General features: G+C 46.1%; 1 protein-coding gene across 2 annotated transcripts in view; it reads left to right on the plus strand.

Moving 5' to 3' along the window:
- Positions 1 to 906: 906 nt before the first annotated feature.
- Positions 907 to 24,642, plus strand: part of LOC147633795 (HECT-like ubiquitin-conjugating enzyme (E2)-binding protein) — a 37,138-nt gene continuing 13,402 nt past the window's right edge. Inside the window, exons 1-2 of one of the 2 annotated variants that reach the window (XM_086804843.1) lie at positions 907 to 2,270; positions 11,558 to 11,639. In XM_086804843.1, the coding sequence (XP_086660969.1) occupies positions 959 to 2,270; positions 11,558 to 11,639 (1,394 nt within the window). In that variant the 5' untranslated portion in view covers positions 907 to 958. The remainder of the gene's footprint in view (positions 2,271 to 11,557; positions 11,640 to 24,642) is intronic. The other variant, XM_086804842.1, reaches the window with a different exon arrangement.

Consider the following 24,642-nt stretch of genomic DNA (forward strand, 5'->3'; position numbering starts at 1 on the left):
GAATGGTTGAATAATTATTTTGCTCGAGAAATTATCTTCCGCAAATTCCTAGATGGGGATCCTTGTGTTAGAGAGAAGGGTTACTTACCAAGGATCTCTGTTGAGAGAGAGAGAGATGATGGAGCGCATGGAGGCTTGAGAGTAAGGAGGGTTGAGAGAAAGGGTGATGCTTGAGAGCTTGAGAGAAAGGGTGATGCTAGAGCCTGGTTTGCGAGAAAGAGAAGAAGATCCACTAGAGGTAGGTTGAAGAAAGAGAGGGAAAAAATATATTTTTATAGTGATTTCGGAATGCATGCCTTGGAGTAAATACATGTTAATTTCTCTTTTAGAATAGAAGTAAATAGTTTAAATGTTTAGACTTACAAAACTAGTATTATGCATATTCACACAAATTTTGATATGTATTAATTAATGCCACTAACGTGGCATTAATTAATACATACTTAAATTACACCCCCCCTTCCCCATCTCTCTCTCCCCATGCATGTACCTTTCTCTCTTTCTCTCTCTCCCCATGCACGTACCTTATAAAGGCCATGATCCACCCGAGTTCAAGTCCCACCATTGGTCGTATATGCCCTCGTGTTGCATTCTACCGACGTTAATACCTCTCTCTCTCTCTCTCTCTCTCTCTCTCTCTCTGCACCGCAAGGAGGACTTAGTCTCTGAGTCTTTTTATAAGAGATCAGCCTCCCAAAAATAGAAGGGCAAGGGCGGCGCTAGCATCTTCGAGATTAGCCTCCCAAAAATAGAAGGGCATGGGCGCCAACATCTCCGTCTCAAACTCGTTCATAAGTAATGAAAGAAAAACTGGTCGAATCAAATGTTGAAAATGTGTGTTTTTGTTTGATTAAAAATGTTTGGGTGCCTAATTTCTAGTCATAAACTTTATAATATTTCAAAACCTTTTAGTATTGTCCATAAAACATTAACGAGCTCACCTGTGCTGGAGTGAGCCATGGTGGAGAAGAGCGAGGAGTCGTCCTCATGGAGTTTCAGCATGGAGCTGCTCTCGCACGTGCACACGCTGCGCGTCTTCCTCCTCCGCCCTTCCCCGCTGCTGCCGCCCGGCCGCGACTGTGTGGGCCTCGCAGCCTCCCTTCTGTCCGCCCCGCCTGCCCTCTGTTGCACCTGGACCGCCACCCACGACGCCTCCCGCCACGCCCTCCGCCTTTCCCTCCCCCTCCTCCTCTTCGACTACTCCGCCCCTCCCCGCGTCTCCGCCTATCCCGACTACATCCAGCTCTCCCTGCACCTCCTCCCCGTCGACCCCTCTCACCTTAACGCCTTCTCCTCCCTTTGCATCGCAGACGACGGCATCCACGGTCATGAACATGATGATGCCATCCATTGCCATGGACATGATGGCATCCAGCGCTATCGCTGCAAAGATGAAGCTCACCCTCCATTCAATGGCGCCTTTCTGCAGCCCCAGGATGGCAGAGCTGGAGCTCATTCTCAACAACACAATGGAGCTTCTTTGCATTCCCAACATGATGGAGATGGTGCCCTCCTGCAGCCCCACTATGGCGGAGATGTTGCTGCCCTTCTGCCACACAATGAAGCTTCTGTGCAACCTCTGTCTCCACACCATGGAGCTATTCTGCATCCCCATCATGGCAAAGATGGTGGAGGTGGCGTCTCTCTGCAACCCCAGCATGGCAATCATGGAGCTTCACTGCACCCCCAGCATGGTGTAGATGGACCTCACCCTCCACCCAATGGTGTTGTCCCCCATCATGGTGAAGATGGTGACTCTATGCAGCCCCAGCATGGCAACGGTGGAGATGGAGCTCACCCTCCACGTGGTGGAGATCGTGGAGTTGCCCCTCTGCATCTGGAGAATGACAAAAATGGTGTCCAACCTCCTCCCCTGCACCCCCAGCATGGGAGAGATGGAGCTCAACTTCCACATAATAGAGTTTTCCTGCAGCCCTGTCATGGTGAAGATGGCGCCTCTTTGCAGCCCCAGCATAGTAGAATTGGTGTGGACCCTCGCAAAACTGGAGCTGCTGTGCACTCCCAACATGGGGGAGATGAAGCTTACTCTCCACACAATGGAGCTTCTGTGCGTCCCCATCATCGTGAAGATTGTTCCTCTTTGCAGTCAGAGCATGGTGGAAATGTTGGAGATGCAGCTCACTGTTCACATAATGGAGCTTCCTTGCAATGCCATCATGGCAAGGATGGAGCTCACCCTCTAAACAATGGCTCTTCTCTACACCACCAACATGACAATCCTGCAAACCACAGCTCTTCACCACATCAAGGTTGGACACAGAATCTTTTCCTTATAGAATATTGATTTATGCCTTGCTTTACTTGGAAAAAATGTTAAAGGATAAGTTACTGGTAACCAAGTGTGCATTTGAATACCTGTTTGCATGGATGAGGTGTTAGAGGGCAGCAAACTGCAGGCATCACACGGCACCTCTCTTTCAAAAATAGCATATTTTATATTTATACATTTTTAATTGAGCAATGTACCTAATATACCTGTAACCTCACCACAATCAGTACTTTCCATACTTGCACCGTACACTGGTTGTATATAATGTGCCTTATGTTTCTAACCACCTTGGCTCGAAGGTTTAGGTTAGATTATTGAATATTGTGTTCATGGTTCTTGCCAATTATGGCCTCCGAACACCAGGCTCTCAATACCATTTGCCCTAAAATGAAAAATTAGAAGCTTGTTACACTTACTATGTCAATGTAATGTAGTAAATACATGATGCATGTTCATTCTCAATACACAGGTGTAGAAATATTGTGACCCTGGAATCGGCTGCAAGAAAAAGCAAAGCTGACATCTCCTGTACCGGCCTGTCACCATCATCATTTACATTGTGTATGCCTGCTGATGTGTCACGATCCCCTCTGCATGTCTTTCAACATCTGCACAGAATGCTGTCGTCTCTGTTATTTGTTGTCTTTCCCAGCTCCATCAGAGCTGAAAAAGCAGTTAAAGAAAGTGAGACTTTCTAGTTCAAGCTATCACAAAATGGAATCGAGGCTTGCACTCGCAATCAAAACATGACTCCATCTGGGCATGAATTTTGATGGCTTGCTTGTTTCTAAAAGAAGTTACGTGTCTGCATTGGTTCTTGATTATGGGCGAGCGTTACTTGACAATTTTGGTACTAAATAGAAATGTTCAAGTGCCTTTCACTCACAAACAAATGCCTAACGGAGACTATAATCAATTGGCATTCGGCATGCCGAAGTGTTATGTCCACAACAAGCAAGGCAACATGGAAAGATGTCACGGAGATTATAATCAACTGGTATTCGATGTGCTGATGTGCTGAAAGTGTTATGTCCAGTGGGAAATCTTTTTGCGGTTGGTCGACGCTGCAATAAATGTTTCGTTTTCCTCATCTATTGGTAGGATCCCATACGAAGCTGCTTTTAGGAGGCTTGTCCAGACTCTTGTCTCATTTAAACCAGACAATGTCTCACGTTATTGATGCCAATCACATCACGGATTCTTACGAGGAAATATGGAATTCTTCAAGGATCGCTTGGCCAAAGCACATGAGGCCTACTCTCACATGCACCCATGCACTGAGATGCCATGTGACACACTGGCTCATCATTAGTGCTATACTTGTATAGATCGAGTACCTTTTTAGAATTATTTCTTGTATGTCGTGACCCCATTGTGAGCTCTAGTCCAGGGACATGTCCGGCACAAGCTACGTAGGTCTTTTCAAGCCTTAGGTGTTATAATTTATCACTTAACCCACTTGGAGAATATTCAGAGGTCACCCTATCATAGGCTTTTGAAGGAATCATGAGGGTTAGGGTTAGCTTAGCTATGGAGGTTGGAAGGTGAATGCCATGGCTACTATGTAGGAGTCGATAAGAAGAGTTAGAGAGAGGAGAGAGAAAACTAGGACAATTGCACGACTCAAATGATGTGATGTATTAGTTACATTTTTCAATGAAGTACATGTACCTTTTCTGAGTACAAAGATTCTCTTCTTGACATCATTGCTTACGTCATCTCACACAAATATCTAGGTATGATTGTGACCCCACTGAGAGGTGGTTCACACATGTACACATAAGTGGATACACACTTGACAAGATGGGCATACAAACATGGGTACAAACATATGGCGGGACACATACAAACATGAGGTGGACACGCACACACGAGACTCCAAAATACCCAACAAACCCCCCTTCGGAGCGATGGTGGAAGTGTGATGAGGAACTTTCACTAGGCAGGAATACACATGCTCCAACTTTGGTCCGAACTTGGCATGTTCTAGTTGCAAACTTAGAGGCTCATGTAACTTGGCTTAGAGGTTGGTGAGCTTGGCCTCAATAGGCTCAGAGGCTCAATAGCATGGCTCAGAGGCTCAATAGCATGGCTCAGAGGTTCATGTAGCTTGTCCCCAACTTTGACTCAGAGGCCAAGGTAACACGGGGGTAACATTGGGAGTTAGTTGTCCATGTCCTACATTGTTTTCAATCACAATATCACCCCCTTACTTTGATAAGGGATTTTTTTGAAGGTAATTGACTCAAAGCACAAAGAGGAAAGCGCACACACAACATTGGTCACAAATACGACTTGGGTAGAGGACCCAAGACCCACACACACACATTGATAGCTGCCATGCAGGCAAACATGCTGTCTCTTCTCCCTACACTGGCACACCAAGGACCGAGTTCCTCCACCACTCCAACCACCACTGTCATACAAGCTCAACCAAATTTTAGTAAGTATGATGGTAAGTGTGATCATGTTGCCAGTATGCAATTTATTCATCTTGTAGCATATTTTCCTTTGACTAAGCTTTCAGATTCTCAATATCGAGTCCACCTGGCAGCACCTCACCTCTCTAGCGAACCGGTTACCTGGTGGCAGCATCGGTCGAGTTTACATATAGGCCTGATCACAGGGGCTCCTCAATATGTATGAGACACCTTTGTGTCCGACCTCAAAAAACGATTTCTACCTCCAAAATACACGACAACCTTGAGGATGAGTTTTACAGACTCTTCCAAAATGGGTGTCCTGTATTGACATACTCTAACAGAGTTATCATGTCAGCACAATATCTAGGTATCTCCAAGGAGGATGAATTGAAATAGTTCATTAGAGGGTTGGATACTAACATTAGGTGTACTGTACGTAATTTTGAGCCACGGTCATATGATAGGGCTCTCACTCTCGCTCAGAGTCAGGAAATGATGCTGAACGGAGGTAAGCCCAAGCATATCTAGGCTAACTTCAAACCCCAACAACACCCATCCACCACCCAATAGTCATCATCCCAAGGGGAGAATGGAGCTCAGAATAGCAACGATAACAAGAAAGATTTCCAGAATACCTCAAGAAAATGCAGTATAAGGGGGAGAATAGATGTTTCTTCTGCCACACCGTGGGGCATGGTAAGAAATATTGTACCAAGTGGCAGGCTGTACAAGGCTCCAAGACCTCTGCCTCCACAGTAGTCACCACTACAACGGCATCTACACCTCCAGCATTTGCCACTAATGCCATCCAACTTTGTTGGCCCTCTTGGATGCTAGAGTTAGGGTAAGGATAGCAATGAAGCACACACTCACAGGAAGCAATGCGATTTGGGAGCAGTAGTGGGAGAAGTACTTGCACGTATATTAAGTAATAAGAAAATGAAGTACATGGACAAGATATAAAGTGTAGTATCCTTTCACACTAGATGTCCAGTGGGAAAAACCCAATGGGAAAAAGTGCCCGTGGTAAGCCCCATGTTCACACATAGTACTACTAATCTGTGAGATCTGTAAGATTCCTTCAAATCCCCCCCTTAGTGATGTTGTGAACCTGCACAAGGTAGCAGATCACTCCTTGTAGAAGAGTAAGCCTAAAGTTGTGCGGAAAGCTTCAAACTTTTTTGGAGGCAAGGCCTTGGTAAACAGATATGCAACATTGTCCTGTGTAGGGCAGTAGGTCAAAGTGATCTGCCCTGGATGAAGCCTCTCCCTGACATACTGATTTCTATGTGCTTGGTACGAGCATGGAAAACTGAATTCCGTGCCACGTTCATAGAACTCTGACTGCCAGTGAGAGTGGTAGTGGGTGTCTGTTGACGCTCACGAAGATCTGCAAGTAACCTTCTTAGCCATACACAATCTATCGTAGTAGTGAAGGCTGCCGTGTACTTAGCTTCATAGGTGGATGTGGCAACAATGGATTGCTTTTTACTTAACCATGATATGCATGAATTGCCCATAAAAATACAATTTCCATTGGTAGATTGCCGAGTGTCATAATCACCAGCCCAGTCTGAATCACTGAATGCATGGAGCTGCAAATTGCCTCCCTTGGGATAGAACAATCCAAGAGTGCCCTGAAGATAGTGAAAAATGCATTTCATAGCTTGCCATTGCTTTGTCCTTGGGACACACCTTGCCATTGCTTTGTCCTTGAAGATAGCGAAAAATGCGATTCACAGCTTGCCATTGCTTTGTCCCTGAAGATAGCGAAAAATGCGTTTCACAGCTTGCCATTGCTTTGTCCTTGAAGATAGCCAAAAATGCGATTCACATCTTGCCATTGCTTTGTCCCTGGGTTGTGCATGAATTTGCTTGAGTGGGACACACAGAACTGAATATCTGGGCATGTATCGCACAAGTATATGAGAGGCAGCCCACTGCCTGGCTATACAGGCTCATGTCATAAGGCTCTCTTGCATCATACATGCTCAATTTGAGCCTGGGTTCTACAGGTGTAGAAATAGGCTTACAATCTTTGAAGCCAAACTTATGGAGGAGTTTCTGTATGTATTTGGATTGAAGCATGAAAATGCCTTCATCCATCTGCACAAATTGTATGCCCCAGTAATAGTGCAATAGACCCAAATCTGACATTTGAAATGAGATTCCTAGTCAAAAGCATGTCATCCACGTAGAGTATGAGCATAATCAAAATACCATGATTCTCTTTGACATAGAGGGTGCTCTTAGTTGGACTATTGTTGAATCCCTGGCTGGTCAAGTATGCATGAATTTTCTCATACCAAGCTCTTGGAAAATGTTTGAGACCATGAAGTGCTTTGCGGAGCTTTCACGCAGCACGCTTTGCCTTCTTGACCATGCATCACAAATCCAATAGGCTGACTTACATAAACTTCTTCTGCAAGTCCCTATTAAGAAAAGCTGTTTTTATATCCAATTGATGCACTTTCCATCCATGATGGGCAGCCAATGCAACAACGCATCTAATAGTTGTTAAGACTTGTACCTATCAATAGTACCATTATATTTCCAATTGACTTTGTACACCCATTTTGTGCTAGTGGGTTTCTTGCCTGGAGGCAAGTCAACCAAATCCCAAGTGTTGTTCTTATGGATAGCATCCATCTCTGATTGCATGGCTTCCATCCAATGCTCATTCTCGTGAGCCTCTTCAAATGAATATGGCTCATCTACATCACAAATAGTACTTATGCATAATACATTTGCCTGTTCTTGAGCATTTCCAAAGCCAGCCCGTGTCCTCCCTGTTAGCACATTCATCCCCAGTTTTTGCTCATATTTGGTGTCCCGTTTGATCCCTTTTCATGGCCCTTGATTGTGGGCTGGCCATCCTATTTTTGCACATTTTTCTGGGATTTTTCCCATGTCGGGTACCTTTTTCTGAGTCAGCCAGGTTCTCTTGTCCAGTCGGCCAGCCCCTCTTACCTATAAATAGGTGGGCTGGCCTCTCACTTTTCTCATAGTCTAGTCTTTCCTTTCGCTCCCTCACTTATGAGACTCTTCCTGTCTCTTGCTTGGGACTGTATCATTTTAGTATCTCTCTCTCTCTCTTGGACTCTCTACTCAGCACACTCTAGTGCTTGTTTGCTTCCGCTCTGTGCACTCATTCATGGTATCATCACTCCCGTTTCAGCGTTAATCTGCTGCCCCAGTCAGCGTTAACTTTCTGCCCTAGATTTGTGTCAGTTTTCAGCACCTTCAAATCTGCGTTTTCTTCTCAGTTCTGCTGCTGGTCAGCTGGCTTCTTTCGGTGCCTCTCCACTGCAGATTCAGGTCTTCCCTCACTGGTTTGACTTTGAGATTCCCTTCTTCACCTGTCGGCTGCTCCTTTTCAGGGCTGCAGCATCTACCTTGCTGCGTTTTCTTCCCTACAGGTGTCTCTTGCAGTTTTTGGTTCTGAGTTGAGGATTGGTGGCTTTTGGTACCTATGGTGGACACTCCTTCCGAGATTGTGCATTCTTCTGAGATTGAGCCCAAGCTCTTGTGATGGCTGCCTCGACTACACTTCATATGTTCTCGGAGTCTGCAAAGTTGGATGGTTCCAACTACACTTTGTGGAAGGTGAAGGTGAAATTAGCCTTGTGTGGCGTGGATCTCTGGGATTGGCTTGTTACACCTGCCAATGCCACCCCTCCCACTCTTGCTTCCGGTGGTGTGACTCAGGCACAGATTGATATTTGGCAGACAAATGATCGTCGTGTTTTCTCTTTTCTGATCAAGATTAAGTCTCCTGGACGGATTTTGGCTTTGGAAAAGCAGCTTATGAACTTGTTAATTTTTGCCTTTACATCTTTATCTGCTTTCATCTATAAGATGAAAGATCTCCAGGACGAGCTTGTTGTTTGTGGCAAGGATATCTCTACAGAGGATATGGCTATTCGGCTTCTCTCCAAGCTTCTAGAGAGATTTGATGCTTATTTTCAGGCTCTTGTTTCTTCTCCTCGTCCTGTTCCAGCTACTTGGGAGGAAGTTCTCCCCTCCATTATGCAGATTGAGTCTCGCTTTGAGGAGCGGACTGGCACCTCTGGTGGTTCTGATGGAGCTTTGGTTGCATGAGATAAAGGGAAGAATCAACAGAAGAAAGAGAAAGGGGGTTCTGACAAGAACTCCAAGGATAACAACAAGGATAAACGCAAAGACAAAAGCAGATCTTCTAAAAACAAGGACATTGAGTGTCATTATTGTGGCAAAGAACTCTTCCTCTACAGTGGTGTCTCAGACCAAGAAGGATGATGGTATTCTTCTATTAGCAGGTACTCGTCATGTACTTGCTCTTGTGACTTCTTAGTCGGCGGTGGTGGATTGTGGATAGCGGTGCTACTGCTCACATGACACCCCATCGAGATTGGTTCGAGGACTTCATTGCTAGGACAAGCGAGATTACTTTGGGTGATTCTTCTTCCGTGCCAGTGCGGCACCATCCCCATCTTCCGCTCCTCCGAGGACAAGAGGTACTTCTCTGATGTTCTGTACATTCCAGATTTGGCATTTAACCTTTTGTCAGTGAGTGCTCTTACAACTTGAGGTGCGGAGGTGATCTTCTCTCGTTATGAGATTACCACTTGCTTGCGGGAGGGGGCCCTTAGGTGGGTAGATTGGGACCCACTCTGGTGTGGACTCCATATTCTCTCTATAGCCCTATCTCCTGTGAATAAAGATTAAAATGGATTGCTTCATGCTCACTAACATAAAGGTATAAAGAAGGCCTTGTTGTACGTTACACGATCCTACTGGTTGCATGCTACAACTACACTAAGGACATCAACAAGTTGAGAAAGATGTGACATTTTGGGAAGTTGATTGGTGCATCTCCGAATCATGAAACATAGATTGAAATAGGTGGGCAAGGGTTTCCCAAAGTTAACTTTTAGGAGTTTTAGACCGTTTTTGATTGCATGAAAATCAAGTAAGTCTGCCTGAAGCTTTGACTTCTGCCTAGATGTACCATGTATGACGTTTTTTACGTCAATCGGTTGAAGTTGTAGGTCCACTTCCAACTAAAGTTCAAGACAAGCCAAAGTCAGACATGATTGATGAAGCAGAACCCATGATCTCTGAAGAGATTGTACTCCACCGTTTCAAGCGTGGCTTCGGCCATAACAAGTATCAGAACCTTGCAAGTTCGAGAATTGAGGGGGGATGCACGAAGTGGTTTTGCTCAACGCGGAGTTCTTCTAGTACTACACGGCTTTATTGACGGACTACCTGCAGGTTATGCAGCTTTGCACAAGCTAAGTAGGAGGGGATGTCACATGTATCCCGCACTTGATTGCCATGGACATGACTATACAGAACAAGTACAAGGTCTAAGGCCGGATACCAAGCATCTTGTGAGCCCTTGTCTAGTCACGAGTCGCCGGTGTACCGCCTAGGGGCGGTCAGAGTGAGTCGTGCAGGTCCCGCACATGTTAGTCGTGCTAGTCCTGCACAAGGATGTAACCCTCTAGGTTTGGATGTGTGCCAAGTGTGTGTGAACCCATGTCACTGGAAACTAGCATCACCGATTGAGGGACATGGAAGGCTCAGGGGCTATGGGCTGTTTACAGCCCAATGGTCAGCCCATTTGAGAGGCAACGGACTCTAGGGGGTCCCATGCCTAGGTGCTTGGACCAAGAGGGGGCCATTGTGTCAAACACAAGCAAAAGGGCATTTTTGCCTTTTCCTCTCAAGTTGGCCAGCCCTACATTCTAGTCGGCCAGCTCCACAAGCAGCCCCACCCCTATATAAAGGGTGTTCCAGGTCCCCATCGGCCATCTGATTCTCTTGTAAGAACCCCCAGGCCCATGAGCATGCGAGAGGCAGCCCATAGACAAAAAATTGCAAGCTTTTGAGGTGAAGAACCATGGCGACCAGCATCCAGGAAGAAAACACATCTCTTCCACCTGTGCAGAAGAAAACGCAAGTCCCAGATCTGTCCAGAAGAGTGCCACACAGAGGCAGCCAGATCAGCCCTGGTCTCAGGTATCATCTGCACTTCTAAGGGCAGTCTTGGTGGGCCATCAGGGCAAGTCAGTCCCATATTGACATCTACAGCAATAAAGCAGATACACTCTCACCGGTGGGGGCCCTTCAGAGGGTTAATTGGGACCCAATCTGGTGTTCTCTGTGCATGTCTCTCTCTCTCTCATTTCATTTCATTTCTACAATCATGATATGCTACCTAGCTAGCTCCATCCTGAACTTCATGCATATAGCTTTGCATTCTCCTAGTAGTAGAGCTCCATCCCCTGCACACCCAGATTCAGCTTTTTTGTTCAGTACTTTTTCATTTTGTTGGGATGACAGAGGATACCCCATACAGGTACTCCGATTTGTCTCATAGGCCGAGTTCAGTCTTTTGGAAGACGTTAATAAAATCTTTCTTTCTTTCTTTCTTTCTCTCTCTCTCGCTCAAAATTTTGGATTATGAATGCTGAATTCTGCCCTTAACCAAGTTAACGATTCTATCTCCAAGTTTCGGCTTGTAACAGTATCCTTGTAGATAAATGATATATACATCATACAAGGTATCATTCTTTTGTTGACAATGGACTACTAATCAACATCTGCCTCATATGAAGTAAATATTATTCATGAGGCCAGTTGGTATACAGTTGCATGATTGTTACAAAATTAAAGTAAATTGTCTAGGGATTTTTCAATAAGAAGTGTTTTCTATGGAAGATTGTAAACTAGGATGTGCACACATATCTAAGCATGCTTATGCTCACCTTGAGGCTTAGTTTTGTAAGCTTACACATGGTTACCGTGTCATCAAATAGAGTTATTTGTGGAGGCCAATATTTGTCTGAAATGGCAGGTCTTGAAGGTCATGCATTACGAGGAGTGGCTGATTTTTTCTGCAGGAATTGCTCAACGAAAGTCTCCAAAAACTCTGTGAGGTATGTATCAGGTGTATCATGTTTGAGTTTGCTGTTTTGTTATGAGGGAGTGGCCCAGAGAATTTTGTTAGATCTTTTCATAGAGGTGGACTGCTGCCTTGTCGTAGTTTTCATAGTACGTGGGCAAATCTTCTTTCTGCTTCTTCCAAGTGGCTAATAAGTGCGGGGTATAATTCATTCTTTTCTCCACATTGTTTACTTCTGCTAAGGCTTTCCAGTAGCCGCCGACCTCTTAGGTTTAAGCCGTCGACCTCTCATGTCCTTTGAGAAGTGTTGCATCTTCAATCGCATTCAAAAGTACATCAAAGCCGAAGTTGCCAAGTAAAGGAGAAAACACAGTTTGTTTTAAAAGACTGATTACACTTTCGAGAACTACAAGCGTGGATCGTAAAGCAAAGCCACAGAGGGAAATAAATCAACCTGAGGCTGTTCAGATGCATGGTGACAAGGAGGATGGAAGAAAGAAGTTAAGTGCAGAAGTTGCAGCAGTACATGCCCAACTGCCCCCTACCCTTCCCCCCCCTCTCTCTTGTAACAGAAACTGCTGTAAGGGCCCCGTTCTACTCTCTCAAAGATCACCTCTCACCTTGGCATTTTCACTGTCCAAAGCCCTAAGGGTGGAGCTTGTCACTTGTGGTATCACAGGACTACTAGATGGCTCCTCTCACCACCATTCCATTATAGCCTAGATGCCCCAACCTTGATTTACCAAACAGCTGATCAATCACATTATACGAATAGATTTTGTTTTTTTTGCCCCCAAGAAAAAGAAGTGTCCACTCATGAGCGGACTACAACTCTCCAAGGAGGTAACATGTACAATGTAGCAGAAAGATGGGTGGGCTCGCTTCATGGCTAGCTGCTCGTTTAGGGAGGCTACATCAGAGGAGGAAGGGGGAGAAAACCACACAAGGGCCTGTAATGCAAGGTGATACACGGTCCCTAAGTGAGGAAGGGTCCCAGGATCCAACTGTGAAAGAATATGGCCCGGCGCTGCTGCATGCGCTTAGAGTCGCCCATCAAGTTCTCCAAACATGCCTGGAGGGTGGGGATGAGGTGTGTCCAGATAGAGTGGATGGTCTCCTTGGGTGGGGTGATTGAACCGTCAATGACCTTGCTACATCGCATCCGCCAGACATGCTAGGCTGGGATGCTGATGATGATTTTTCACCGCCGGTCAATATGGTTCTGGGGGATTCAGGGTGCCTTAGCAGCTGTGATAGCGGTAGTGGTGGTAATCAAAAGTGAGCGAGCTGAAGTGCACGACCCTCACTGTCCTCCTACAGGAGTGCTGGATCGCTTGAGCTGTGTAATAAAAAAACTGTCAGCACAGGAACAACATCTATTTCCACTTCAAAAGAACTCTAGCTGGATCTTTTAACGCTCAAACCTTAGTATGTATAAAAAAAATCAGTATCATGAGAAGAAGCATGTTATGAAGCAGCCCAACCAGAATCAAAGCACAGCTTTGCAAGCATGGGGATTATAAGAGCCTTCCCCACACCTCTCATTTCTTCATTCGTGCCATTGAAGCCTTAGCATCCTTTGGCAGCTGCAGATGCTTAAACACAGCCGATTTCAGCAGCAAGTTTCTTTCTCCTTTCTCAGCCAGCATTTTCCCTGCAGACAGTTTCTGATGCAAATTAGATTGCATTTCTCAGTAGAGATTCTATCAGTTTCAGCCTTGAGCTGATTTGGCATGCTTTGTAAATAGAGCTTCTGTTCAGCAATGTAATAGGACACAGGAGTATAGGTATCCATCTTGCTTCTCTCTCTCTCTCTCTCTCTCTCTCTCTCTCTCTCTCTCAGGATAGATCTTCTTAGGTCTCTTGGGATTGTTCCTACGACATTAAAACAGCGTTCTTCTTCTTCTTCTTCTTCTTCTCTCTCTCTCTCTCTCTCTCTCCCCCCTCCCAAAGAAAAGATCCTTCCATTAGCTACCAAAATGCAGCCGGGATGGCTTAGTACATGGTCCAGTCTCAAGCACGGGCGATAAGAAAAAACAGATGGGGACAGAGGGGCTCTTCCTCACTGGCTGGCCGCTCTCGGAGGAAGGTTATCTCATAGAAATTGGGGGGGGGGGGGGCTGTTTTTTTGAGCCAAAAAGTGGCCTGTAATGCCAAGTAACCTCCATGTCTCTAATCCTCATGAAAGGATTGCTGCTCCAAGTCCGCAAAAAAGCCTCTCGACATTTCGCATACGCTCGGAGCCACCTCCTAGCTTTTCCCACTGGCTATGGAGGGTGTGAATAGTGTCTGTCCATATGAACTTAGCGGGTGGTGTGCTAGTGCCTGTTGGGTATTTCGGAGTGTGTGTGTGTACCCATCAATTGTGAACACTCACTTATGTAAGTGACTGTGTGTGTGTGAACAACCTCTTATAGCGGTTTTGTGTGTGAATGTCATAAGCAGTGATGTCATTAGCCTAGCCAAGTGTCATTGCCTCCTTTCAAGTGATGTGTCAAAGATAGGCTTTCTAGCCTATAAAAGCATGTACTTGAAACAAGGTTTATTATCAATCAATCTAATTGAGTCGTACATCATATTCTCTCTCTAGGGCTTCTCTCTCTCTCTCTCTCTCTCTCTCTCTTCACTTTGCACACACAGTAGCCATGATTGAACGTTTTCATCCCCCATAGCTGGTTCTGTGCAGGTAACCCTAACCCTAATCTTTCCACAATTGGTATCAGAGCGAGGTGGTCTTCCTGCTGTTGCTCTTCATCAACTGCTGTGCACCTAGAACTACTGTTGTGGCTGCTGACCGCCCACGCTGGTGGAGAACAGTACCGCTCTGCCGCCTGTGAGAGATCGGGGCTGACCAGTTGCCAGAACTGCAACTAATCCATGCAACGCCAGAATAATTTCTATATGCCCACTACCGGCACCTCTTTGCCAGCTGGCAGCCTGGCATCACCTCCACGAGCGCCCACACTCTCTTTGCGCTACCCGCTCCTCCACTCCCAGCCAGGATTACCTCGCCAGCCACAACGCTGCACATGCTGAGTGGCTTCCAACCTGTGCTAGCTCAACCCAGCTAGCAAGGTGCACCAACTGAAGTCAACTGAACTAAGCTTGTGCCGTCCTCGCCCAGTAACAATGCTTTTTGTTGTGTTTGCTGGCTTCCCAACACGCACCATTACGTGCTGTTGCTCTACAGGACCATCGTCACAGTCAAAGCCCGTCATCAGCATTCATCACACCTTCTGTACCTGCACATCAACAAAAATCCACCTGTGGTAAAAATTTGGGGTTTTTTTTTGATTTTTCCATCTCTGCATCAAATTGAAGCTTTAGCAACAGAGAAAAATTGGGGCTTTTACAAAAATTCCCCCTATATCAGAAATTGAAGCCAGTAAAAGCTCGGAATTTAGGGGTTTTGCCCAAATTGACCTCCTAAGCCAAAATTGAAGGGTCTACAATTTGCATTTAAGGGCTCTTCCCAAAATTAGCGATCTCCATAAATATTGAGCAAAATTGAAGAGCTCAAAATGTTCAATTTTTGGGGCTTTCCGAAGAATCGACATTCTCTCGCAAATTTGATGCTTCTTGCATCTGTTATCGTTACCCCCATGGGTACGAGAGGCGGAAGAACCGCCTTGCATCGGCAACACTGAGATTTGGCATCAGCACTGCTCAGCTCCACCAGAGCAGCCCTAGCCTTGTCAGTACTTTCTCGCATGCGGCTCCACCGACGTTGACTTCCTCTGCGAGCTCCACGTATTGAAGGATTTTTTTTCTCCCACCGAGAAAAAATATTGTTTCATGATTTTTTTATGTATGTGACATGGATCCTCTGCTTGGGACTAAATAGATTTGTAATAAGTGTTTGTGAGTTATGTCAAATTTTTTATGTGTTTGTACTGCCTAATGTTATAAAAGGCTCCACTATTCCAATCTATCCTTGTTTAGATCTAGGGGGCTTGATTTTTCAATAGACTGATGTAAGTGAAAGACATGAGTGGTCAAGCTCTTTTGGCACTTGTTCCCTAGACATTCTAAGTCATGCTTATTAATCCTCTGAGCCTTGTTTGCCAAGCTCACTGGCCTTTGAACCACGCTTACTAGCCTCTGAGGGCTATCAAAAGTTTATCTCGGGACATCTCCATCTTCGTTCCAAAGGGGGGTTTGTTGGGTATTTCAGAGTCCGTGTGTGTATCCATCATCTACATGTACCCATGTTTGTATCTGTGTGTGAACAGCCCTTGTATGTGGTGTGAAGTTTCATTTATGTGAGTAAGTGAATGTGTGTGTGAAATTTGAACAACCTCTTCGAGCTGTTTTGTGTGTGATTGTGATAAGCATACTCAGAGGACATCGAGTTCACATAGTCGTCCACTAGGGACGAAGATGGCCTTCCACAGAGATCACCTCCTATGCCTGATAGAGGATGGCTTGATCATCCGCCCACGCTACATGGACACACGCCTATCTTTTGGGGTGAGATGTGCGATCGGCCAGATCTGCACCTCGTCTCACCAGCTAAGAGTGGAGATTGCCAGATATGGGCCCAAGGCGGCCGCACCAGAGGACAGGATATGCTAGCTCTGTCACACAGCCCCCGAGACAGAGGATCATTACTTATGCTGATGCTCTGTATACTATGAGATTCGGGGGAGGTTCCACTGCCTCTTTCGAGCTGGGTTCGGACCACTTTCCAGGATCATGGACGTCCCGAATCAGAGATGCCTGGGGCTTTTTCTTCCATAGCTCCGTAGACACAAGGAGGCCTTAGTGAGATCCAGATCAGCTGTACTTGCCTAAGGACTAGCACAAAGAGCTCTCACCGACTTCTCCCAGACCAACGCCCTGAGGGCCGATCCACCCACCATACCCAGACCACAGGCTAGTGCAGGAGCTCGGCTGAGAGGTGTGACACTCGATAGAGCCACTGAGTTATGTAGAGCTCGACGCCCAGACCCCATGGCCCTCTTGCTTGCGACCACACCACCACAGGAGGATCCGAGCCATTGTAGGACCTTCTTGTGCCGGCTGAGTTTTACCACTTTGACCACCATGTCACAGCAGTCCATGAGGGATGTATTAGGGTGATATGAGAGCTCTCTGCTCATGTACCTAGATCAGATTTTATAGTTCTAGATTTTTGTTATCTTTCTTTATTACTATTTTGTACCCAGGATGATGTACCTCATGGATATAATGTAACCTTTTAGGCTCATAGGTCATTTTGGCCTTTTAAAGACGTTAATACAACTTTCTTTCTTTCTTTCTTTCTTTCTTTCTATGGGACATTGGCTATGGAGGATCCAGATTCACAGATACACATAGCAGTTTGGAACTGCAATGGAGCACTTTGGACACATCCTGGGAGGATAGAGGAGGTCATGGAGGGACGGGACATCATACTACTTACAGAGACACACCAGAGCCTAGAGAGGGGGACTACTCAAAGTAGAGGGTTATCAGTGGGAGTCTACACACAGGGGACCACACGGCAGAGCACATCGAGAGGATCTGGAGGTATAGCGGTACTCTTCAGGCAAGAGCTACATGAGCGCCTACGGGTGGTAGCACGTGACTAAGAGGCTAGATACATGTGGATCAGATTGCAGCTCTCGACAGACAGGGTGTTATACATTGCTCTATGCTACTTCTCTCCTAGAGGATTGAGATATGCCATGACAGCAGAGGAGGAGAGTAGAGAGGAGGAGGAGGACACAGGGCCATTGGGAGAGTTACCATATGCAGCCCTTTCAGATGAGATCATACACTACTCCAACCTGGGGGAAGTCCTCCTTATGGGGGACTTTAATGCACGGACACGGAGCCGACAGTGCGACATTTATGATTTCGAGCACCCCGAGGTGATGCACACACTAGAGGTGGAGGACACGGGAGCTTGCAGGGTGTCAGAGGACATGGGGTTGGATAACACCAGATATGGTCATCACTTACTTGAGTTGGGAGCCCGACACCATCTCGTTATTTATAACGGGATGAGATAGTGGTAGGATTCAGGAGCACTGACATGCTTTCCACGGTCAGGGGGAGGTAGCACGGTGGACTACATCATGGGGTCCATGGAGACCACACAGGTAGTGACATCTTTCACCATCCCCTCCTGTCCTATCGGTGCGGATCACACATACCTCTTGTTGTCACTGGCGAGCTCCACACCAGCACCCACACAGCCCACACAGGCATCGCATACCACTTTCTACTTCACCCATGACCTAGCAGACATATATGAGCATCATGTATATGACAGGCTACTCTAGATGGATCCCCTGTCACCTCTAGACACACTCACCACTCAGATGTCATCTCTACTACATACGGCCGCCACCCGCAGCTTCCCCCATCATACACACATTGCACACACAGATAGATCTAGGAGCATGCCCCAGAATCGGTGGTATGATGATGAGTGCAGAGAGCTATACAGACACCTCCGTGCCCAGAGAGCACTGGAGACCATTACACAGAGACAGGCAAGCCGACAGATACAGACCCTCACACGCTGTAAGAGGCATGCATATGAGGAGGCACAATACTGGGATATATACCACCTACTCATGAGTAGAGATACAACCACTGCATGGCGCAGGATGAGTGAGCCTCTCCCTCGTACACCGATTGAGGATCCACACACATGGCACACATATGCAAAGAGCCTCTACCATATCCCTCAGCAACTGCCCATACCACAGCTACTGGAGTCCGCCCTACCACCACCTCTACTTTCTTTACCGCCTCGATGGTAGAGAGAGCTATCTGCCGGTTACAGCATGGGAGATCGGCTGACCACACAGGTATACAGAGTGAGCATCTTATTTATGCAGCTGACACACTGGCACCCTTTGTTGCTCACCTCTTTAATAAGGCACTAGTGGAGGGCCTACCAGCTGAGTGGACTATGCACACCATCTTGTGTCTCCACAAAGCGGGAGACATGATAGACCCCAGCAACTACAGGACTATCATGATTGGCCATACATTGGCCAATCATGATAGTCCCCAGCAACTACAAGACTATCATGATTGGCCATACATTGGCCAAACTTTATGGCGTAGTCCTCGAGGCAGAGTTGAGCTCATATGCAGAGAAGGAGGGACTGCGAGCACCAGGACAGGTTGGATTCTGATGAGCTTTCTCCACTATTGACCATATATTCACTCTGAGATGTCTGATTGATCAGGCTAGGGCGCGAGAGAGGAGATTATACTGTTGCTTTGTGGATTTCTGCAAAGCATTTGGCATGGTGCCACGGGAGAGACTCTTCCAGCGCCTCCAGTCATTGGGGATCCCATCAGAGATGGTTTGGGGCATCTATGCTTTATATGAGCAGGTCCTTGGGCGCATACGATGCCCCGGGAGGCTATCTGATGTTATTGCTAGCACCATAGGTGTGAAGCAAGGATGCCCACTCTCTCCTACACTATTTGGGCTATACATTGATGAGGTGGCTGACTTCATTGTTCACGGTGGTGGAGACGAGGTAGACATCTCAGGTACCACAGTCCACATTATGCTATATTCAGATGATATTTCTTTGGTCTCTGAGTCGCGGATGGGACTACAGCATCATCTCCATGCACTCGATGACTTCTGCACTCAGAGGGGACTTATAGTAAACCTTGGGAAAACCAAGGTCATGATTTTCCACACCTTAGGGCCGGTTCGATGACAGGCCATCTTCACACTAGCAGGAGGATAGGTAGAGGTGGTAGACTCATATGTGTACATTTGCGACTCCGCCAGGAAGATTTACTATGGCACAGGCAACCAGGGATAGACTCACACGAGGGTATGCGGCTCTGGCCATGCTAGAGTGACAATGTCACCAGGCACACTTCCAGGAGCCCCGCACGAAGGGGTGGTTGTTTGACACACTAGTCACCCCTGCTTTGATGTATGCTGCAGCAGTATCGGCACTTCCACATGGTCTCAGATAGAGAGGCTTGAGATTCTCATGCTCTCACGGATGATCCGCAGCAAATCCTCCGTCCCACATGACATTGTCCGAGCGGAGTTTACCGCACCTCCTATGCTAGTAGAGGCCCTCTTCCAGACGATCTGCTTCATACAGAGGATCAGAGATATGCCATCAGATCGACTCTCACGTAGTGCTTTTGAGGCATCCAAGCCACTCACATAGAGTGGAGATAGGAGATCATGGTATTCAGAGATGATAGAGTGGCTCACTCAGCATGGTCTCGACATAGATCACCTGGCACCCTTCCAGTATGATATACATGCACCACACATCCAGCTCTCTCACAGTGAGAGGAACAGAGTCCTTCGGTAGGATTTATGGCAGCGATACACTCAGGAGACTTGGATTACACCCAGTCAGCCTCTACTGCCGAAGATGCTATACTACAGAGATCAGTTTATGCGTATCTCAGTGGATGGATTCATTTAGCGACCCGGATATATGGATGTGTACATGCCTCACAGTGCCCGAGTGGCGATTGGCCAGCTTAGAGTGTCATCACACCAGCTTGAGATTGAGGCAGGTAGGGCAGCACGGATCCCCAGAGCAGAGAGGGTATGTAGACTATGCCAGGAGGAGGTTGAGAGTGAGGAGCATTATGTATGCAGATGCAAAGCATATAGTGACATTAGAGAGAGATACACCACCATCTTCAGTGGACATGCCTGACTCCGCCAGATCATGGAATCCACAGACCAGCGCAGGTTTGGCCAGTTCTTGCTAGAGACACAGTGCCATAGAGAGGCACTGATACGGACTCATACCACAGGGAGAGGTGGGCGACAGCTCCAGCTCACTGATTTCTTCCAGAGATCTATCCCAGTGCCTACCTTGACACGTGAGTGTAAGTGAGCTAGCCGCTCTTGGATATGGTGCTGATGTCGAGGCCGTATCTCTGTGATCTCCCTCTGATGTAGACTGGGAGTCTGGTAGCCTGGTGCTCTCAGTCTCCGTCTCGCTCGAAGGACTGCAGCGCGCTGGAGTGTAACCCCCTCCTACCCAAAGATCATGCTCCGAGGGATTTTTGCCTGGCCATCGCCTATGTATCACACATATTACACCCCTGTTATCGTACTGGTTGGAGCTAGTGAAACCGGCCTCTGGTATAAACCAAAGTGCGGTGGACTAGTAGTCACCCTTCCACTTGTAGTCTAGATATGAAAACAAAATAGATTGGAGCTAGAGTGTCCCAAATCTGAAAATAGAACGACACTCACACACACAGATCTGTGTCTCAAAGCAACATTCCGTGTCTCAAAGCAACATTCTGTGCTTCCCTCTGATCAACCAAGACCATTCAGCAGGACAGCCTTGAGCATACATCTGGCATATCTCATGCACCTGATTCGACAACTCAGCACAAACATACATTCACTGTCCCAATCTCTCTTTCCACCCTTTTCAATCTGCCATACCCCTCCTCTCACAAGGGGCAAGATAGCTCAAATCTGCAACAGACATAAGCCAATGGAAAGAGAGATAGATGAACAAATTCAGAGCTTACCAAAATCAGCTCGTGGATCTGCACCGGAGGAAGTGATTGTACCAGTCTATACTTGCACACTTGTTTCAACAACTTTGCTTCACACGTGTGGGTGTACCTGTCTGTACCTTCCTCTCTGCATCCACTTCAGTGTTGTACCTGACTGTACAAACCATAAAATCTGCACTGTACCAGTCCGTACAGGCCACGTGTCACTGTACTTGCATGCGTTGCCTGCAGAGCTAGTCTTTGTACCCGATTGTACCTGCTCAGCCAGTCAGCGCCGCCTGTACCAGTTCCGCCGCCAGCTCTTGCTCTGTCCAGCGTCGCCAGTACCTGCTCTGTCTGTACAGTTGTTCGTACACTGTACCTGCAACAGAACCTGCAGCAGCACCCACAGCGCCGCCTATTCCTGCTAACACCGCCTGTACCAGCAAAGCTTGCAGCAGAGAAGACAGCCGTACTGTACCTGCAGTCGTACAACTCTATATGGCTTGCACACGTGGACTGTACGGGCAGATGTGAATAGAAAAACAGTAGCAAAAACCAGCAAAACAGCAGTCCCACGTTGCTTCTCCTCTCCTCCACGCTTAGGCTTTCACGATTCCCCAAAAGCTAGAGAGAGAGTGAAGAGAGAGAGGCATGCACTCCAAAAGTGGAGTTGCCCCCTCCCCAAACTTGTCCTAGGGCCCCAACTTTAATTATTAAAGTTCCCTAGGGGCCACTAAGGCCTAGGGGCAACCACACATATAACATTAAAATATTAATGTTCTAGTTCCCCCCTTCACACCTAGGGATGTCCATACATCATTCTCTCTGTCCGGGCACCCCAAGTGTGAATCATTTAATATTTTGACTCAGCAACCACCATGCCCACACTTGTGCTGTTCCATTTTCACAGGGCCATGACATACCCCCCTCTTGAAAAATGGCAAGCGTCCTCGATTGCATTCTGGTGATACAGCAAAATATCCAAAGTGAAATATACAATATGGCAAGATCAGCATCCCAATCTCTCTAAGCCATGCACATGTATCAACATTCACTGCAAACCAATGGCGTAGTAGTAGTCCAAGTTGTATACCACTGTGAACCATACACAACCACAATATCCCATGTGACTAGTACACATATATCATAGAAGTCCCATAAACAGATGTACTGTCAGCCATCAGTACCTTCGGGTGAGATAAAAACTGCACCAAGCGACCTCTAGATGTCATCTGAGCCTGGCTGTATCAAGGGAGTGGAGGTGCTACCCCCCTCTTGAGCATCAGGTAATGCTCCAGACCCATGCTCTGCTGAACCTGAATGAGCCACAACAAGAGTCAGCTCTAACTCAAAGGCATCGAGATAAAGCTGCAAAACCTGAGGTAATCTGTTAAGTCACCTTCCTCCATCCACTTCGCATCCATCGGTGAATAGTTCTTGAACTTCACAAGATAGCGACGGGAAACTTTACCTCGTACCTTTCTTTCCTTATGTGCCAGTATCTGCTCTGGAATAAGAACCTCATCAAGTTCCTCAACTTCCGGCTGAGCCTCATCTGATACATCCTCAGGCACATCCCCACGGAAAGGTCTAAGGAGACTCACGTGAAAAGCATTGTGAATCCTCCAGTGATCTGGTAGCTTCAAGCGATAGGCCACCTCACCAATCTTTTCCAATACCTGAAAAGGCCCATAATAGCGCATGCTCAACTTAGGGAATAAGCGCTCTTTATCCTTCATTTTCTTGAGTCTAGCCTTTTCAAAGCGCAAAAGAACCCAATCACCCAATGCAAACTCTAAAGCACGTCTGTGACGGTCTGCGGCTTTCTTTTGCTTCTGCTGAGTTTTTTGGAGTGCCAACTTAACTCTCCGATAAGCTTCATCCATGTTTTCCACATACTGATCAGCCTCAAAGATCTTATCCTTTGTATGCAAAATGGGTGGTACCTTCTTCCCTCCTTTCACAATCTCAAAAGGCGCCTTGCGTGTTGAGGTATGAACAGTGTTGTTATATGCAAACTCCACCAAAGGAAGATACTTTTCCCATTGTTGCTTGTGCTCTGACACATAACATTTAAGAAGATCCAACACTGTAGAGTTAGCCTCTTCCGACTGACCATCTGTTTGTGGATGAAATGACGATGAAAACTTGAGAGCATCAAGAATCTTTTCTGGGATTAAGATCTCTGGAACATAATCTGAAATATCTGGAATAGGAGAATCTCCTTGTACAAACTTCTTGATCCATGATATGTGAAAAGTTGGATGAATCTTTTCCCATGAAAGTGGTAGTTCCAACTTATAACTCAAAGGAGAATTCTTCTTAATAATCCGAAAAGGACCATAGTAACGTGGTCGCAATTTTGAAAAAACTGATTTCACTGTTTTATATCGATGAGGAGCCACGAACAAAAGAACCATGTCACCTTCTTTGAATTCATCATGTTGGCGACGTCGGTTAGCTGCTTGTTGATATTGTTCTTGAACTCGAATCATCTGATCTCGAACTTGAAGAAGAACATCTTGCATTTCTTGAACTAACTGATCTGCTAATGCTACCTTGTGTTGAAGAACAAAGTTTGATGGCACAACTGGTGTATGACCATAAGCGGCTTGAAAAGGACTCATTCCTATTGCTGTGTGATGAGAATTATTGTAAGCAAATTCCATCAATGGTAGATAATCTTCCCAAGATGCTAAGCGAGACTGAATATAATGTCGAAGCATCTCTTCAAGAATTTGATTAACTCTTTCAGTTTGGTCATCTGTCTGTGGATGATAGGCTGAACTGAACAATAAATTTGTGCCAAGTGACTTAAAAAGTGAAGTCCAAAAATGTCTTGTAAACTTAGGATCTCGATCTGAAATAATTGACTTTGGCATCCCATGTATCTTGAAAACGTACTCAAGAAATAATGAAGCAATATCCGGAGCTTGAGCTTCCTTCTTGCATGGTAAAAAATGTGTCATCTTGGATAATCTGTCGACCACCACCATAATCTGTGTATTACCTTTCGAAGAACGAGGTAAAGATGTAATGAAATCCATACTGATACTTTTCCAACGTTCATTTGGTACTGGAAGTGGTTGTAGAAAACCACCTGGAGCTTGTCTACTGGCTTTCATTTGTTGACAAGAAAAACATGCTGTAACAAACTTTATAACATCTTGCTTCATTTGAGGCCAATAATAAGAAGCTGTTAGCAACCGATATGTCTTGTTGATACCAGGATGAGCTGCATAAGGAACCTCATGATGTTCCTTTACCAAGAGTTTACGCATACTTGTGTTATGAGGGACACAAATGCGATCCTGATAATAAAATAACTGCATAAGGAACCTCATGATGTTCCTTTACCAAGAGTTTACGCATACTTGTGTTATGAGGGACACAAATGCGATCTTGATAATAAAATAAGCCATGGACAAGAGAATATAAGCTGCATAAATCTTCAAATCAGAAGGACTAGAGTGTGGAGTCGTAATCACTCGAAAAGCATTTGCAAAATCTTGATCGTCTGCATATTGATCCACAAAGGTGCTGGAATGTCGATTTGAACTGCAGAAATCGCCATT

This window comes from Cibotium barometz, chromosome 11, assembly GCF_041138505.1.
Source record: "Cibotium barometz isolate CiBa-2024 chromosome 11, ASM4113850v1, whole genome shotgun sequence".
Classification (NCBI taxonomy): domain Eukaryota; kingdom Viridiplantae; phylum Streptophyta; class Polypodiopsida; order Cyatheales; family Cibotiaceae; genus Cibotium; species Cibotium barometz.